Source organism: Leptodactylus fuscus, chromosome 4 (genome assembly GCF_031893055.1).
Source record: "Leptodactylus fuscus isolate aLepFus1 chromosome 4, aLepFus1.hap2, whole genome shotgun sequence".
Taxonomy (NCBI): Eukaryota; Metazoa; Chordata; class Amphibia; order Anura; family Leptodactylidae; genus Leptodactylus; species Leptodactylus fuscus.
Genome location: NC_134268.1, coordinates 54,679,700 through 54,696,364, shown reverse-complemented (window position 1 = coordinate 54,696,364; position 16,665 = coordinate 54,679,700). Strand labels below are relative to the sequence as shown.

General features: G+C 41.9%; 1 protein-coding gene across 1 annotated transcript in view; it reads left to right on the top strand.

Annotated features, from left to right (window-relative positions):
• Nucleotides 1–15,498, top strand: part of CHD7 (chromodomain helicase DNA binding protein 7) — a 105,887-nt gene extending 90,389 nt beyond the window's left edge. Inside the window, exons 19-38 of the mRNA XM_075270397.1 lie at nucleotides 114–293; nucleotides 491–601; nucleotides 680–885; nucleotides 1,105–1,304; nucleotides 2,235–2,394; nucleotides 4,507–4,596; nucleotides 5,743–5,846; nucleotides 7,267–7,396; nucleotides 7,493–7,565; nucleotides 7,746–7,803; nucleotides 8,244–8,469; nucleotides 8,549–8,757; nucleotides 8,884–9,561; nucleotides 10,046–10,206; nucleotides 11,053–11,280; nucleotides 11,420–11,863; nucleotides 12,205–12,426; nucleotides 12,528–12,668; nucleotides 13,146–13,250; nucleotides 13,457–15,498. Coding sequence (XP_075126498.1) covers nucleotides 114–293; nucleotides 491–601; nucleotides 680–885; nucleotides 1,105–1,304; nucleotides 2,235–2,394; nucleotides 4,507–4,596; nucleotides 5,743–5,846; nucleotides 7,267–7,396; nucleotides 7,493–7,565; nucleotides 7,746–7,803; nucleotides 8,244–8,469; nucleotides 8,549–8,757; nucleotides 8,884–9,561; nucleotides 10,046–10,206; nucleotides 11,053–11,280; nucleotides 11,420–11,863; nucleotides 12,205–12,426; nucleotides 12,528–12,668; nucleotides 13,146–13,250; nucleotides 13,457–14,353 — 4,623 coding nt within the window. The 3' untranslated portion in view covers nucleotides 14,354–15,498. The remainder of the gene's footprint in view (nucleotides 1–113; nucleotides 294–490; nucleotides 602–679; nucleotides 886–1,104; nucleotides 1,305–2,234; nucleotides 2,395–4,506; nucleotides 4,597–5,742; nucleotides 5,847–7,266; nucleotides 7,397–7,492; nucleotides 7,566–7,745; nucleotides 7,804–8,243; nucleotides 8,470–8,548; nucleotides 8,758–8,883; nucleotides 9,562–10,045; nucleotides 10,207–11,052; nucleotides 11,281–11,419; nucleotides 11,864–12,204; nucleotides 12,427–12,527; nucleotides 12,669–13,145; nucleotides 13,251–13,456) is intronic.
• The last annotated feature ends 1,167 nt before the right edge of the window (nucleotides 15,499–16,665 follow it).

The following is a 16,665-nucleotide window of genomic DNA, read 5'->3' as shown; positions in this document are numbered from 1 at the left end:
ACCTTCCCAACCATCATATAGTTTGCTAATAGTGTACATGAGATGCATAGAGCATAACAAATGAACGTGTGTGCATATAGTATCACTAAGTGTTTTCCCGTTACTACCTGCAGGTACAACAGCTTTCTAAGAAGGAAATAGAAGACCTACTGCGGAAGGGGGCATATGGCGCGCTAATGGATGAAGAAGACGAAGGCTCCAAGTTCTGTGAAGAGGATATCGATCAAATTCTCTCCAGACGAACTCACACCATCACTATAGAGTCTGAAGGAAAGGGCTCAACCTTTGCCAAGGTATGCTGTCATTTCAGATGACGTGGCTTTGTCACAGATTATCATCACGTGATATGAAGCCCAGTCCTACATACGCTTATGATAAATGGTATTGTTTCCTCAGCTTTTTCTCAATGTTTTTATTTCTGTAGTGTATGGTGTTCAGCGGTTATCACTTCTTATATGTATTATGTTTTTTTTATATGTTTCGATATCAGGCCAGTTTTGTTGCCTCTGGAAACCGGACTGATATATCTCTGGATGATCCGAATTTCTGGCAGAAATGGGCAAAGAAAGCGGAGCTGGATCTTGATGTATTAAATGGAAGGGTAAGTGTCTTGACCTCCATTAGTGAAGGGTACGTGATGAGTTGCAATGCTTCATTTGTGCTTTCGTTCGCCTTGTAGAACACTCTGGTAATTGATACCCCGCGTGTAAGGAAACAAACCAGGCTTTACAGCGCTGTAAAAGAAGATGAACTCATGGAATTTTCAGACTTGGAGAGTGATTCTGAGGACAAGCCTAGCATCAAACCACGTAGGCCTCAGGACAAGTCTCAAGGCTATGCAAGAAGTGAATGCTTCCGAGTTGAGAAGAATCTACTGGTCTATGGGTATGTTCTTGGCCTCTGATCTCTGCTGTATGTGTTGATAGTATGTTGTATGTGACATAGTCTTAACAGGACTTTTGAGCTTTTGCTTTTCAGCACTTGCTTGAAGAGAGTTGTAATTCTGAGCTTGTATGTCATCACCCATTAGACATCTGAATTCTTATGGAGCTCGTATTGCCATTTGTCCTTTGCGCAATATGAACTTTCTCAATTTTGTGGTAGGTGGGGCCGCTGGATGGATATTCTTTCCCACGGGCGGTTCAAGCGTCAGCTTTCCGAACAAGATGTGGAAACCATCTGCCGTACCATTCTGGTCTACTGTCTGAACCATTACAGAGGGGACGAGAACATTAAAAGTTTCATCTGGGACCTCATTACCCCCACAGAGGACGGGCAGACGCGCGCTCTGGTGAACCACTCTGGTAGGTTATACATTGTTCAGATGTATTAGCCTGTTAGGGTAACTTGTGGATAAACAAGTTCTTTAAAATGACTCTTACATTGTTGTATTTATTATATATTTATTATATTATGTTGCATTATAAGGGATTTAAGGGTACGTTCACATGTAGCAGAAATATTGCAGATATTGTAGTGGAATACAGTTGCAGCTCAAACCTCATCCACATGATACAGAGAATTTCAGCATGTGGATTTTAAATACACAGCAAGTCCATTCATTCTGCCATGAAAATGGTCTAACGTTACTGGTTACTGGTGTCCATTTTGGTGGCCACACAGATTGCAGTGGATCTGTTTTTAGCAGCAGTCACCGGGAAGACTGTCGGCTTCAATGGCCGGATCTGTTGTGTGAATAAGGTCTTAGCAATTCTCACATATGTGTCTTTGAAGGTTTGAGCACTTGCTTGGAAACAAAAGAGATGATCCCCGTGAGTGACAACCTCTAATTTACACACTAGTCTTCAGATCTAATGTTACATAAGTAGTTCAAATGCTGGAGGCGCTTATTCATACATGCACCTAGCACCTCTTGTCTCAACCTGCAAATGGCAACCGATCACCAACATTGGATCATCAGTAGGGCCGGCCAAAGAGTATACCCTTGGCCCAATAGCTCTGTTATTGGGTTTGGCTGCATTAGTGCGTATATACATCACATGTATAGTGTACACACCACTTATCCTAGGCTACAGTGAGCAGTTTAGCCTCATCAAGCAGACTTATATTATAGAATTATTTTTGGAGGGTGTTTGAGGCTCGCACCACATATATTTCTGCATCAATGATGTGAAATAATCTGCACCATTCTTAACTATGTAAATCTGTTTCTGTGCCCTGTTATGTTCATGTACAGTTGCACTTCATGATGAATTGTTGTGTTGTCATTTAAGGTCTTTCTGCCCCAGTACCCAGAGGACGGAAAGGAAAGAAGGTGAAAAGCCAAAATGCTCAGCCTGTGCTCAAACACGCCGACTGGCTCCATAGCTGTAATCCGGACACCTTGTTTCAGGAGGATAGCTACAAAAAGCATCTTAAGCATCACTGTAACAAGTAAGTAGTGAAAGTGACTTTCTTCTAAGGTGTGACCACAGGCAAACAGCAGCGATTCACACTCTGACCACAAAGAGGCCAGTGTTCAGCGCAGAGAATGAGCGCCTGTAGTGGAGTGTGTGAATTTTCAGCGCTTTGGTTTCACAGTTTAGGTGCTGTGTGTTTAAGACTTTGGTGCATTGCTATTGAATTCAATGGGAATGCATATTACTGATTCTGAATAGCTGTATTAACTATATGACTGCCCTAAAGTAAGAGGCTTTGTGCCATGCTAATAGATATTGGTTAGAAAGAAGCAAAAAGTGGAAAGGTTGCTCATAGCCACCAGTCAGGTTCTAGATCTCTTCTGTCAGAGACCCTGAAACAGAAAATGACAGAAGCGATCTGGTTTCGATGGGCGATTCTCAGGCTTTTCAGTTTTCATAACTCCTTCCCTTTTGTTGCCACAATACTTGGAATCGGTGTTACGAGACTTTTTTTCCATAGGTAGGAAACTGCTCTCCTATCCATTCGATCTTTCCTGTTATTTGCAATATACAGTGACTTTTCGTTGTGAACTGCTGCATGACATTTGCTGTAGCTAAATACACAGCCCATACGTGGACCAGAATGGTCGCCATTAATTTCCTCATTGAATGCAGAACCGCAGTCATCACACGTCCCACTTCTGTAACCTATAGCAGACTGCGTATGTGACATTTCTTCCGCATCCTGTGAAAGGTACTGAATACTGCAGCAAGGGCGTCTATCACCTCATTAACTGGAACAAGTACTGTCCAAAGGACTGCCACCTGCAGAGAGATGACGTTTCAGCTCAAGGACCACGAATGGCTTATGCTGCGCCGCACCGCCTATTGAGCCTGCATGTCGGCATAGATAAATGAGACGGCCATAACCCACAGACCTGCATTCAAGCAGAATATCCTCAACATCTGGCTAACCACTAGTCTCTGAAATAATGCATCTAGCTATTAATTATATAGCCAGCGAGCCCCAGTCTCCCAATAACTGTGATTACCATGTGTAATAGAGTGGCATTCTGGGCTTTCCTGTAGCAGCATTATTATCATGGGGGCAAGCTGAAGCCTTAGAATACGTCAAGTTCTTTTTTCCTTGCATTTAAGGTCATGAACGATTCTTCTAAAGAAAGGTTTCTAGTCATCGGGTCGGACATGTAACACCCCAACTTGGTGTACTTTATATTGTTTATCAAACCCCTGAAAATTTTGCAAGCTAAAAAGAGTATTCTGCGGTGCAGCGATCGGCTGGCGCCCCTGATCACCCCCTCCTTTCCCCCTTGCATGTAATGTGCCTAGTGTGAACTTCATCTAAGGTCTGGCAGGGGTGCACTTACCGAAGTTCAGTCTTTAGCTTTTGAATAGTTTTGCTTGAAAGAGCGCCGCAAGTTCACCTGCAAAGTGACATTGACGTCTCCCCTGTGCCACATATAGTTAAACCTGGCAGGCTCTGCGGACTTCCTCCAAGGACGGGAGGCTGCAAGTGGTTATAGCTCTATAAAACTGGCTTTCTTACAGAAAACAAATAGTTATATAATCCGAAAAACCCACCATCCCATTGTGAGGGTTTATTGTTCAGTGGTTTAAAAAAAGACAGGAGGAAAAAAAAAAAAAAAACCCAGATTATAGATCTCGTTTATCCTTGCAACTTCTGATGTGCTTCCAAAAATGGTATTAAGGCAGCAGCTGAGGAAATTTTATGAGATAATGAAGCAGAACAGTTACTGAAAGCCATCTGCTCAGTTGTTTACAAACTTGCTCCAGTACTTCAGAGGCAGCGGTGCAGTACGTGTCTGAACTTCACAAGCTGCACTAGGTAGGACTAAATGTAATGCGCCTGGGTTGGGCCCAGCCTGCTCCCTCCCTGTGCAGCGTGAGCGGTTGCCAGGCAGGCCCGTTGGAAGCCAGCAGAAAGCACCACACAGAGGTGATTATATGCCACCATCTGTCACGCTTCAAGCCTACCATACAGCATGGCTAATCAGCCTTGGCAGGATGATGGATGAACAGCAGCAGCTGCCAAAAGCCACTGTTGGCAAACAATTCTGAAGTTAAGAATTTCTCCCCTCACCCCCTCTCTTCTCTTCCTCTCCAGGGTCCTGCTGCGTGTCCGCATGCTGTACTATCTCAGGCAAGAAGTGATAGGGGACCAAGCTGACAAAATCTTAGAGGGTGCTGACTCAAGGTTAGTGAATGTACGGCTTGTCCTTGTCACAGAAGAGCAAGGTCTGTACCTGCTGTTAATAATTATTCTGTGCCGCTTCTACATTCTTCGCCTTTTTCGGATTTTCATTAACCCTTGGGTATTTTACCCTTTTTTAATATATCTTGCTTTAATCTTTACGCTGGTATAGTAAAATACAAGTATTAGTTGTCTTTTATGGGTTTTTGCGGTTATTGGTTGCCATGCTTAACTGTTAAATAATTAAAACAAAATCCAGTAATAAAATTGGAACTTGTAATTTTTTTACCAGTTATGAATAACCTGAAAACTTCCCATTTCTAATTTCTGACAGCTTCAGCATAGACTGAGCACATTTAGTTCAGTAGTGATGCTGGTGCCCATGTAAGTGGCTTTGGACCGTCCAATCCTTTGTCATGGATTACTGTAGTTATTGCCCCAAATTCCTACAGTTTAACTGTGAATGGTTAATTTTGTCACTCCATTCCCACCATGTTTTTTTTTTTTTTTTTTTTAATTATAGCACTTGGCAGCGTGTTATAGAGCAGGAAAAGAGCAGACTGATATATGGTTTTGTGGAAAAATATTTAGTTCCCACTCCTATTGGGTTTAGGAATCCAGGAGGTGGTCCTTTCCCTGCATAAATGTCACTGAGTAGGCCCGCCCTTTGGACTCCTAAGCTGACTGGACTCCTAGTGAGCAGAGATTTAAATGAATAAATGACACATTATACTGGAACTCTTGTAATAAAACTACCAACTCAAAGGGGCAACACGGTGGCTCAATGGTTAACGTTGCAGCCATGCAGTGCTGAAGTCTTGGGTTCAAATCCTGCCAAAGACAACGTCTGCAATGAGTTTGTATGTTCGCCCCATGTTTGCGTGGATTTTATCCCATAGACATACTGATTTCCTCCTAAAGACATATTGATAGGGAAAAATCAAAAAAATGTAAGTGACATGTGATAGAATACAAATGACATATAGAATACAGGGGACGTCATGTAAAAAAAACAAAAAAAAACCTACCTGCTCAGCTCCTCCCGCTTTACAACATGGTGTCTCGGATTGGATGGTATATTCAATGTGCCAGATTTGCTGGTTCTACTAGAAGCCTTATACCCTGTGTCTCTTTGTCTTCCTTTTACAGTGAGGTAGATGTGTGGATACCAGAGCCATTCCATGCAGAAGTTCCTACTGACTGGTGGGACAATGAAGCTGATAAGTCCCTTTTAATTGGCGTCTTCAAGCATGGTATGTCCAGTTTAGCTTTTGTTGGCTTAGGCCTAGATTCTGGGTGATGGGCAGGGTGGATCTTGACCTCTTAGACATCCTTGGGCACTAAGTATTCCTCTCTTAAAGAAGTTGTAACTGCTTCTTGGAAGATTCTCATTTCTTGTCCATTGTTTTAAAGGTATTGTTGGGAACTGGGCCTGGTTGTAAAGCCCTGAATTTAGCAGCACGTTCTACTCTCCATTGACACTATCCTTTTCTGTAGAGCGAGAACAGATCCGAACAATCTTCCACTTTTTGTGAGCCATCCAAGAGTTGTGGGCGGGGAATGAAAATATTTAACATGGATCTATAAATAAAGTAAATCCTTATTTGTAGTAGTAATGGCCGAGCAGTGCTATAGATCTCCATAAACTTAGCTTCTAGCACTGCTTTCCTTGCTAACTCTGCCAACCAGTGTCAAAGTGGATGGTGGGCTTAACCTCTGCTATTAATCTGTACAAGTGCCTCCTGGGCTTTGTTCCAAGCAATATTTCACAAATGTCAGCGCCGAGAACTCCCAGCTCCCTTGAGTGGGATGCAGCCTTGTTAACTTTGAAAGGCTCGGGGATGCAGAGCTGGCATGATATATACAGTGAGCGATTCCTGATTATAATCCCAATTCTCTGGAGGTCGCAGGCGTATTCTCAGCAGCATGGCCTGACTAAAGGGGAGAATGATGGCTTATAAAACCTTTCATGATTACAGTTTGGCTCCAGGCTCTACAGCAGTTAGGAGAAGTGTGTTGTAGTACAAATCCTAATTGAATTGTGCTGTTCTGCCTATGTACAGCAGCCTCTCTCTTTTCTCCTAAATGGGGGCCTCAGCTGAGGCTAGTCAGATCTAAAATCATTCTCCTGCAGTGCACTGTTGGGATCTGCCATTTTCTATCTAGTCACTTCAGCCAGTTAAAAAAAGCAAAACAAGTGTGTTAAAACCGTAGAGGGAGCAGTGTCATCTTTCTGACATACATCACATGAAACCTAATAAGACAGATTCGATGGCCTTTCATATAACCCGTGCTCGCTGAGCGAGTGGAGAGGGAAGAAGAGCGGTTAAAAATTTAGGCCGGAGCTTGGCCGAACGAAGGCAAACAATGGATTAGATTAGAGGGTGGGCCATGTAGACACAAGAACCAAAGCATTAACCTACAGTCCTCTTCCTGTTGTAGATGAAAATCAAATATATGGACAATGCTTTTCCTGTAATTGATGGCTTCTTATTCCTTTTTCCTTTCTTTGTTTTACTGTAACTAAGTGGTAAGGGCTAAATAGCAATTCAGGTCAGGTGTACAGTACTGAAAAGAAAGACGTATTACATGTATATATTCTCCCTCCTTACATCTAAAGTGTCCCCGTTATATTCTAATCTGTCCCTTGCCTTACCAATCGCTCTTTTGTAGGTTACGAGAAGTACAATTCCATGCGGGCCGACTCGACTCTCTGCTTCCTGGAGAGGGTTGGTATGCCTGATGCTAAGGCAATTGCCGCAGAGCAGAGGGGGACAGATATGCTGGCAGATGGCGGAGACGGGTACGTTACAGTTTCAGCAATATTTGTTATAAACGTAAATTATGGCTTTGGCGTTAAGATTGTTTTATTTTTTTTATTTTTTTTTTGCGGTGACAGAGGAGACTTTGACCGAGAGGATGAAGATCCAGAGTACAAACCCACAAGGCTTCCATTTAAAGATGACATTGATGTAAGGGCATACAATTTTATTTTCTCAACATATGGAATTTTTGGAACACAACGATTGTAAAATATTTTGTCACCTTGGAAAGGAAGCTGAGCACCAGCAGCCTCTCTGAAGATGCCATCACAGCAGGGTTTGTTTCTTTACTGTAAGACATTTCTCTAAAATTCTTGTTTTCATCCTTAGGAGTTTGCCAACTCTCCTTTAGAAGACAAAGAGGAATGCATGGATGTGGACACGCAAGGTAAATATCTTATGACACAAGCCCGGTCTGTGAATTCTGACACCTCAGAGATGTTTTGTTCTACTCGATGTGACTGTAAGGTCCAACTTTTTAAACAGAACCGTACTATAATGGCTCCATTACAAAATGGACACAAGTGGTGCCCATCAGACCCGTTTGCTTATAATGGAGTCAGTCAGGTTCTGATAAAATCGTGCTGCATGCTGTGCTATTTTCTCCATAAGTAAGCCACCAGCACTAATGTGAACACTACCTGCTTTAGACTCTATGGCATTGTATGTCCAGATACAGATGTGATTTTAGCCATGCATGATCCATATAGCTTTATATTTGAAGTCTATCTGTCCAAATACAATCTTCAATAATTATTCAGAATTTTGGGTAAAAGTGATTTGCTAAATAGAAGGAACAAAGGTGAATGCAGCTTGTTCTTTTTGCAGAAAAGAGCGGTGAAGATGGTGCAGAGGGCAAACTATACTGGCCCCATACCTCAGCGCTCACTACCCGCCTACGGCGGCTCATCACTGCCTATCAACGCAGCTACAAGCGACAACAAATGAGGCAAGAAGCACAAATGAAGACTGATCGTAGAAGACGACGACCTCGAGAGGAAGTAAGGGCTCTGGAAGCAGAGAGGGAAGCGATTATTACCGAGCGAAGGCAAAAGTGAGTACTTATACTTTATACATGTCTTCTCTGTACTGATGCCAATGGATGCGTAATAACACAACTTTTATTTGTCAAGGTGGACTAGACGGGAAGAAGCGGACTTCTACAGAGTTGTGTCTACATTCGGAGTGATTGTTGACACAGCTAAGCAAAAGTTTGACTGGAACCAGTTTAGAGCTTTTGCCCGTCTTGATAAGAAATCTGATGAGAGTTTGGAGAAGTATTTCAACTGCTTTGTGGCGATGTGCAGAAGAGTGTGTCGTATGTCAAACAAACCCGAAGATGGTATGTAAGATAGTTGGAAACTTGGGAATGCTTACTTTTCTGAAGGCTTGGCTTCATTCTATAATCTAGAGTCTTGAGTTATTTTTTTAAAAATTTTCTGCAATTTCTGTCTCTTTCTGATAATAGATTTGTGTGATCTTTCTATGATTGAGCCTATAACTGAGGAACGTGCTTCTAGAACGCTCTATCGCATCGAACTTCTGCGCAAAATAAGGGAACAAGTTCTTCATCACCCTCAGTTAAATGAACGACTTAAATTATGCCAACCAAGCCTTGACTTACCGGAGTGGTGGGAGTGTGGGAAACATGACAGAGACTTACTTATTGGTGCTGCAAAACATGGCGTTAGTAGGACGGACTACCATATCCTCAATGACCCAGAATTGTCTTTTCTGGAGGCGCATAGGAATTTTGCTCAAAACAGAGGAAGTGCACATCCAAACATGCCCATCCTTTTACCACCTGGCTCTAGTTATAGCGATACACCCCCCATAATGCCCTCCACTCCAGTGAGGGATGAGAAAGCTGCAGAGCAGGAGGAAGTAAAGTCTGAAAAAACTGAAGATGTTGAAATAAAGGAAGAAGCAGAGGTCAAAGAGGAAGAGCAAGGAGAATCTGAAGAGAAGTCTGTAAAACAGGAGAGCGACCCTGAGCCTGTTCCTATTAAACCTGAAACTGAAACTAAAGATGTAGATATGACTCCAGATGTTGAACCGAAGTCCAACTCTGAGAAGGGCTCCGAAGAAGATGAAGAAAAATTGGATGATGATGATGACAAATCAGAAGAATCCTCCCAAGCAGAAGGTACCGCTAAAACATTTAATTGTTTACTTGGTTTGGGATCGTGCCCTTACAAAGCAACACTACAAAATTAAAATGGCAGGGATTGTTATTCTTGTCCTATAACATGAAATGCAGTGGTGGAAGAGCAAACATGGCTGCTGTTGTCTTAAAACAGCACCACCCTTGTCCATAGGATGTGTGTGGTATTACAGCGTGGCCTCATGCACTTCAATACTATAAACAATATATATATATATATATATATATATATATATATATATAATTTATGTATATGACATGGTTTCGCCCATCACTATTCTGTACTGAAGTGTGTAAAATTTACTTTAGACTTTAATATTTCTGACCAGTTTTGTTGGACTCTGCCTATGACTGCATTCTATAACCCCCTATACAGAAGGTGAACTAAATATCAGCTATATAGGCAGTAGACACATATTGTAGTTTTTTATTTTCCTATATATTTATGAAACTTTTATCTTTCCAGCTGGAATAATTTCTCAAGATAAAAACTTTGATGAAGAAAGCAACGCTTCCCTGAGCACTGCTAGGGACGAAACACGCGATGCCTTCTTCTTGGAAGATTGTGAGCAGTCCGGGCTTCATATGCTTCGCGAGAGGACATTTTCCTTCTCTTTCTGGCCCAAGGTATACTCTTTCTAGTATACAATATACTCTGTAGTAATGGCTGTGATGTGCTCACTGTATGTTTTAGATTATAATAAGGCAAAAAAGCTTCCTAATCACCATGACATGGCCATCTGGTTATAAAAACAAGACACTAATAGGCTTATTCCTGTGGAAAGGAGGCGGTTTGCAGCAGCTGTTGTGCTCTGGTTGTGGTCTTTGAGCAGTGTCTGAGGTTTGGCTTACAAAAATGGAGACATGATGACAATGGGGCTTGCACAGTAACTGGCGATAATGTATATTTTTGTGTCTTAAACATTTGGAGAAAGGGGGGTCGTGATGACCTTATGTTAAGACGAGGGCTTTGCTGTGGAGCAAATAAAGCAATTGTGGATATGGAATGGATATTGACATTGTGAAGATGCGGAGAAGTTTTTGTAATGCTGAACTTTATTAGTAGTGACGCTAATGAGGAGCCGCTCAGAAAACAAGGCCGATGCTCTGAAGAACTCGGCGATGGCTAGATACTTGAAGCAGATGTTTCTTTCTTTGCTCACCAGCTGATGATTATAAGAAACAATGCTTTGCAGCCTCAAACAGTAGGAGTTCAGCGTATATGCAGACACTGCCTACTATTTTACCCCCCGCAGTAACTCTTCTTTTGTCTCCTTAATACACAAGGCTGAAAGAGCTTCTTAGACTCACACAGGTTAAATGAATGTTTAAAAAAAAAAAGTAGTCAAAGAAAAAAAAAAAACACAGCTTTGTCGGAGAACTAGGCAGGAATTACGTTATCTTTAATGAAACCCAAAACACTGAGTAGAACTTGTTTTCTTAATTTCTTCTGCTTTTCTTGGTATGACGCAGGATCGTGTGATGATCAATCGATTAGACAACATCTGTGAGACTGTACTGAAAGGAAAGTGGCCGGTAAATAGACGCCAGATGTTTGAGTTCCCGGGGCTCATCCCTGGGTACACACCAACTGCCATGGATAGCCCGCTGCAGAAGAGAAGCTTCGCTGAGCTCTCCATGGTGGCCCAGGGCAACTTCAGTGGAAGTGAAGACATCAGTGCTTCTCCACAACTCTCTCAGGCAAGTTATCCTTGACAATGTAGTAGTATTTTATTGTATGTTCTCTCTTTGCAAGAAATAAAAATGCTCAATTTTGTATAATATGAAAAGTAAAGGACTTTTTGGTGGTGAATATTGACAGTCTTCTGTCCGTTTTCAGGATGCTGCATTGAGCCTGTCTGTACCACATAGGCGCAGGCGGAGAAGAAGGAAAATTGAGGTTGAAGCAGAAAGGGCTGCCAAGAGGAGAAATCTTATGGAAATGGTGGCTCAGCTGCGTGGATCTCAAGTGGGGTCAGAAAATGGACAAGAGACTGTTGTGGATTTATCAAATGCCTCCAGGGAGGCAACAAGTTCTACCTCAAATTTCGCATCTCTAACTCCTAAGTTTATCTTGCCTAATTCCTCCACCCCGGTCTCTGATGCCTTCAAAACTCAAATGGAGCGACTGCAGGCAGGTCTATCTTGCACACCGACCAGGCATCTTCTTAACGGTTCCTTAATAGATGGAGAGCCTCCAATGAAGAGGAGGAGAGGAAGGAGGAAAAATGTGGAAGGTCTCGATCTTTTGTTTATGAGCAGCAAGCGGAGTTCATTGTCTGTGGTAAGGAGCTGTAACATACAGCAGATGTACTAAAGGAGTTCCTATCCTTTTTACAAACTTCTGAATGGTCAGGGCAACTTTGCAGAAATTTTGATCAGCTGTGGTGTAGGTGCTGAAACCACCCCAATCGGTAAAATAAAACGGCAGGCGCCATCCGCTTTGTTCTGGTCAGGTCTTCTTATAGAGTAGAGAAGGCATGGTATACATTGTTTAAGTCCATGGACTTTCTATGATTCAGGACACCACTCAGAGAGCTGAGCAGAGTCAAAGAAAAACCAACGTGAGAGTCTCAGTACGGTAGGTAGCTGCCTAAATATAACATCCTGTCTTTATCTCTAAAGGAGGATACTGATGTGACCAAAGCATACGAAGAAGATATCGAAACACCACCAGCAAGAAACATTCCATCTCCCGGGCAGCTGGAGCCAGAAACCCGGATCCCTGTTATTAACTTGGAGGATGGGACCAGACTCGTGGGGGAAGATGCACCCAAAAATAAAGATTTGGTTGAATGGTTAAAACTACATCCTACGTACACCGTTGATATGCCAAGTTATGTACCAGTAAGTATGATACCCTAGTACGAGACAAAGCGGTTTTACATTTCTGTATGCTGTTTGTAGTTGCTTTTAACCAAAAACTCTATTTTAAATGTCTTCACCAGAAGAGCACAGATTTATTGTACTCCCCATTTCAAAAGCCGAAACAGAAACGTCATAGATGTCGGAATCCTAACAAACTCGATATTAATACATTAACGGGGGATGAACGAGTGCCTGTAGTCAATAAACGAAATGGAAAGAAGGTAATGGCCATTGAAAAAAAAGTGCACTTGTTTCATTGTTTCTTCACACAGGATATTGTACTCCTACATCTCCGCAGTGTTGCCTAGGTTTCAGGCTACCTCTACTACTTATTAAGTGTATGGGCTGGTGCGTCAGTCCCTGTTCCTGGCCATCTTGTAGCATGTACAACCACGGTCCATTCACATATGTGGGACTGTCTGAGAGAGCCATATACAGCGCTCCATCTGTCCTATAGACCAGAGCAGTGGTTGTGCATGCACATACTTCTTATTCACAAAGGAGACCCCCTTTATTTTGAACTCTGGGGGTTCAACCACTGTCCAACCCATCCTATGGAGATAAATGTTGTTGGGTATACATGGTGATAGTTGATTTGTTGGTGCCTGGACAGTAGAACACATGGGTTTTCTATTAGTTTTTTATTCTACCTTTGTCTATATTATTTATGTGAATTCTTCCTTTTTATTTAATTACAGATGGGTGGCGCAATGGCCCCTCCTATGCGGGATCTTCCTCGTTGGTTAGAAGAGAACCCTGAGTTTGCTGTAGCTCCAGATTGGACAGATATTGTTAAGCAATCTGTAAGTACAACATGGTTTTACTTTGTTTTGATTCGTTGTCCATTAATGACTTTTTAGGACTCTTTATTATGGGCCTCTCAGTTTCGATGTTATTTGTATTTTGCCGTCTGCATCTTGTCCAAGTGTTGGAGTTGGGGCAGTGGACACATTGTTGTTCCTTTCATTGTTTCTTCCTTTTCACTAATTGGCTAAATTTTATCTTCTAGGGATTTGTACCAGAGTCAATGTTTGACCGACTTCTGACTGGTCCTGTTGTAAGGGAAGAGGGAGCTAGCCGAAGAGGAAGAAGGCCAAAAAGTGAAATTGCCAAAGCAGCTGCAGCAGCTGCTGCTGCTGCTGCAGCCTCAACGTCTGGAATAAACCCGTTACTAATGAATAGCCTGTTTGCTGGAATGGATCTAGCCAGTCTTCAAAATCTTCAGAATCTGCAGTCCCTCCAGCTCGCTGGTCTTATGGGGTTCCCTCCAGGTCTCGCAACAGCTGCTGCAGCTGGAGGCGATTCTAAAAACCCTGCCGCAATGCTGCCTCTAATGCTGCCAGGCATGGCAGGGCTGCCCAACATGTTTGGGCTTGGTGGACTTCTAAATAACCCGTTAGCAGCCGGCGGTGGTAATTCTACTACTGCTTCCAGTCAAGGAGAAGCTGAAGATGGCACTTCAAAGTCGGAAGAGAAGAAGACCGAAACGGATGAGGACGGCAAAGACTCTGAGAAAACTACAGACACTGTTAATGCTACTGACTCTGGTGCTGCTGCTGCTGCTACTACCACAGCTGGGTTAGCTGCAAATCCTCTGGCCTTTAGTCCTTTCCTACTGTCCACCATGGCTCCAGGCCTTTTCTACCCATCCATGTTTCTACCTCCAGGGCTCGGAGGATTGACATTGCCTGGTTTCCCATCACTAGCTGGACTTCAGAGTGCTGTAAGCTCTAGTGAAGACAAGGCCACTGACAAAGGGGAAGCAGAGAGTCAGGAAGCCAGTGATGTAGAGGAGGCCCTGGACAAAACTGCAGATTCATCCGTTTTGGAAGATGACACAGCACATGGAGAAGAAATGGACTCGCCCAGTGCCGGGGATGAAAATGACAAGGACAACGATGAATAACAGTCTCAGTTACAGTGTTCTAAAACAAAAAAAAAAACAAAAAAATTTTTTTTCAAGTGGTAGTCCTACTGTTTACACTCACAGTAAATGTCCATAACTAGTTTTTATAAGCTGTTCTGTAAAATAGTGTAGCAAAAAAAAAAAAAAAAAGGAAAAAAAAAAAATCCAAGTCATGTCACACGGATGTGTCAAAAAGGTATTTTGGTCATTAAGTATTGTGCAGTGCATTATTTATAATTTCTTGCAAACGTTTTTGGAGGACAGATTTCTTCTTTTTTTCTTTTGTTTTTTTTTCTAATGGAAATTTACATAATGCGCTGCAGCGGTTTATTTTTATTATTTTTTTTTACCGTTGGTATTATGAAGGCAGCAACTTTTTTTTCGGAATAATGGTGCAAATCGAAGGACAGGCTGCTTAAGGAATTATGAAGTTATTTATCTCTCTTTTTTTGTTTGTCTCTAATTTTTTTTTTCTTTTGCTGTGAAGGTCAAGATGAATTTCTTACATATCATTACCTTTTTTGACTGTATATGAGGGTTCCACACACACAAAACCGTTTCAGACAATCTCCATTAAGTAGTGACGTCTCTTGTCTTAGAGGCACAGCAATACAAGGCAGCTGTTGAATGTGAAAAGTATCCGATAATTTTTTGGGGGTTTCTTTTTTCGTTTTTTTTTTTTCTTTAACACACTCACTGCTAAAGTCATTACAGGACAAATACTACAGTTAAGTCGTCTCATGAATTTTATAATGCACTGGTTTAAGCATAAAATTAAAATCAGGTACCTTTTTGTTTTTTCCTTTTGATTTTTAATTTAAAGGACTTTGTTACTTTTAGCCACAAAGCTAAAACAGCATTACCTCAACTCTAAACTAGCCTTGAAGTTTACAGACATGACTTTGTAAATGTTTGTGTTATTTTTTGTTTTTTGTTTTTTTTTTGTTTTTTTTTTTTTTGAAACTGCTATCATGTAAGATAAACTGTAAATTGCTGCCAACCAGTAGTAATGATGCTTTTAATAAAAGTGATCCATGAGATGCAGTGATGTAATTAGAAAACGTAGAAGTGTCTAGGGAAACCAAATCAGAACTGGTGTACACCACTTTATATTTTGTATTCACAATAGAAGCAAATACAGTATTATGGCTTTTGTATATTTTTCTTTTGATATCTTTCTAGTGGGTCGACTTTTGGGTTTTTGGCTTTTTTCCTTTGAACGCAAGTGAACTGCTTTATGGCAGGACGAAGCAAAAGTGTATGTGGTTGTGGTTTAGCAATGCTGTCTGCGAACACAATGGCTGCACTCGCTAACCTAGGAGCGCTCGAGAAAACAAAAAGGTCTGCGCGGGGAGATGGAGAACTCTTAGCAACAAAGGGGCATAGGAAAAACGAGGCTTTAACAGGCACAATATGTAGGTCATTTATCTGTGGTTAATGGGTAGAAAAACAATACAATGGTGTCAGCTCGAGACTGACTCAGTGGTATTCTGAGGACTGTACAGCTTACAGAGCCAGCAAGTACTGTGCCAAATAAACATGAAATGAAAACTGACCCAGTTTTCTGAAAACGAGACGGTGTCCGACATAAAGTATTGATTTTTCAGCATCCACTGACCTCTGACATTGCTCTTATAGCGTGAACTATATAAATCCCCAGTGTAACTGCGCAGTGCAGCAGTCGTTCTAGCACCATATGGTCACGAGAAGAACCTTGTGTAGCCTGTGTCCAACAATATAATAATCCTGCAGTATTCAAGGTAGGGCCGGGCGATTAGCACATTGTACTTCAGTTACGATTAATGAATATTTTAGGACATTGCTCTTTTTACATGCTGTGCCCCCTACTTATATGCTACATCACGCCACTGAATCAGCAATCCGGACTGGATACCGTACAGTTAGAGACAGATCCTTTAGCCAATGTCATTACAAGACCGGACAGGATGGGTACAAAATAATTGGAATATTCCATGTGAGCGAGCGCTCACCTATAAATTGAGTTGACTAGGTTATTTTGCCATGAATAGGTGTATCTGGTCCACTACAACGTTATAAGTATTAGGTTAATCTGTGTACAGATCCTCCTTAGGATATATGGATATAACATTGTGATGTCCAAGGGGGGTTCCTATGCTCCTTTCCAAGGATTCTGCAGCATGTCCTCGCCAGCTCTGAGCAAAACTTCCCATTGAAATCAGCGAAAGATTAAAGACACTCCGATGTTATCCAAGTGCCTCCTGTTAAAAAATTGGAACCTCTTCATCTTCTCCACGACATTAAAAATGGATGAAACTCTCTTCTTTTTTTAT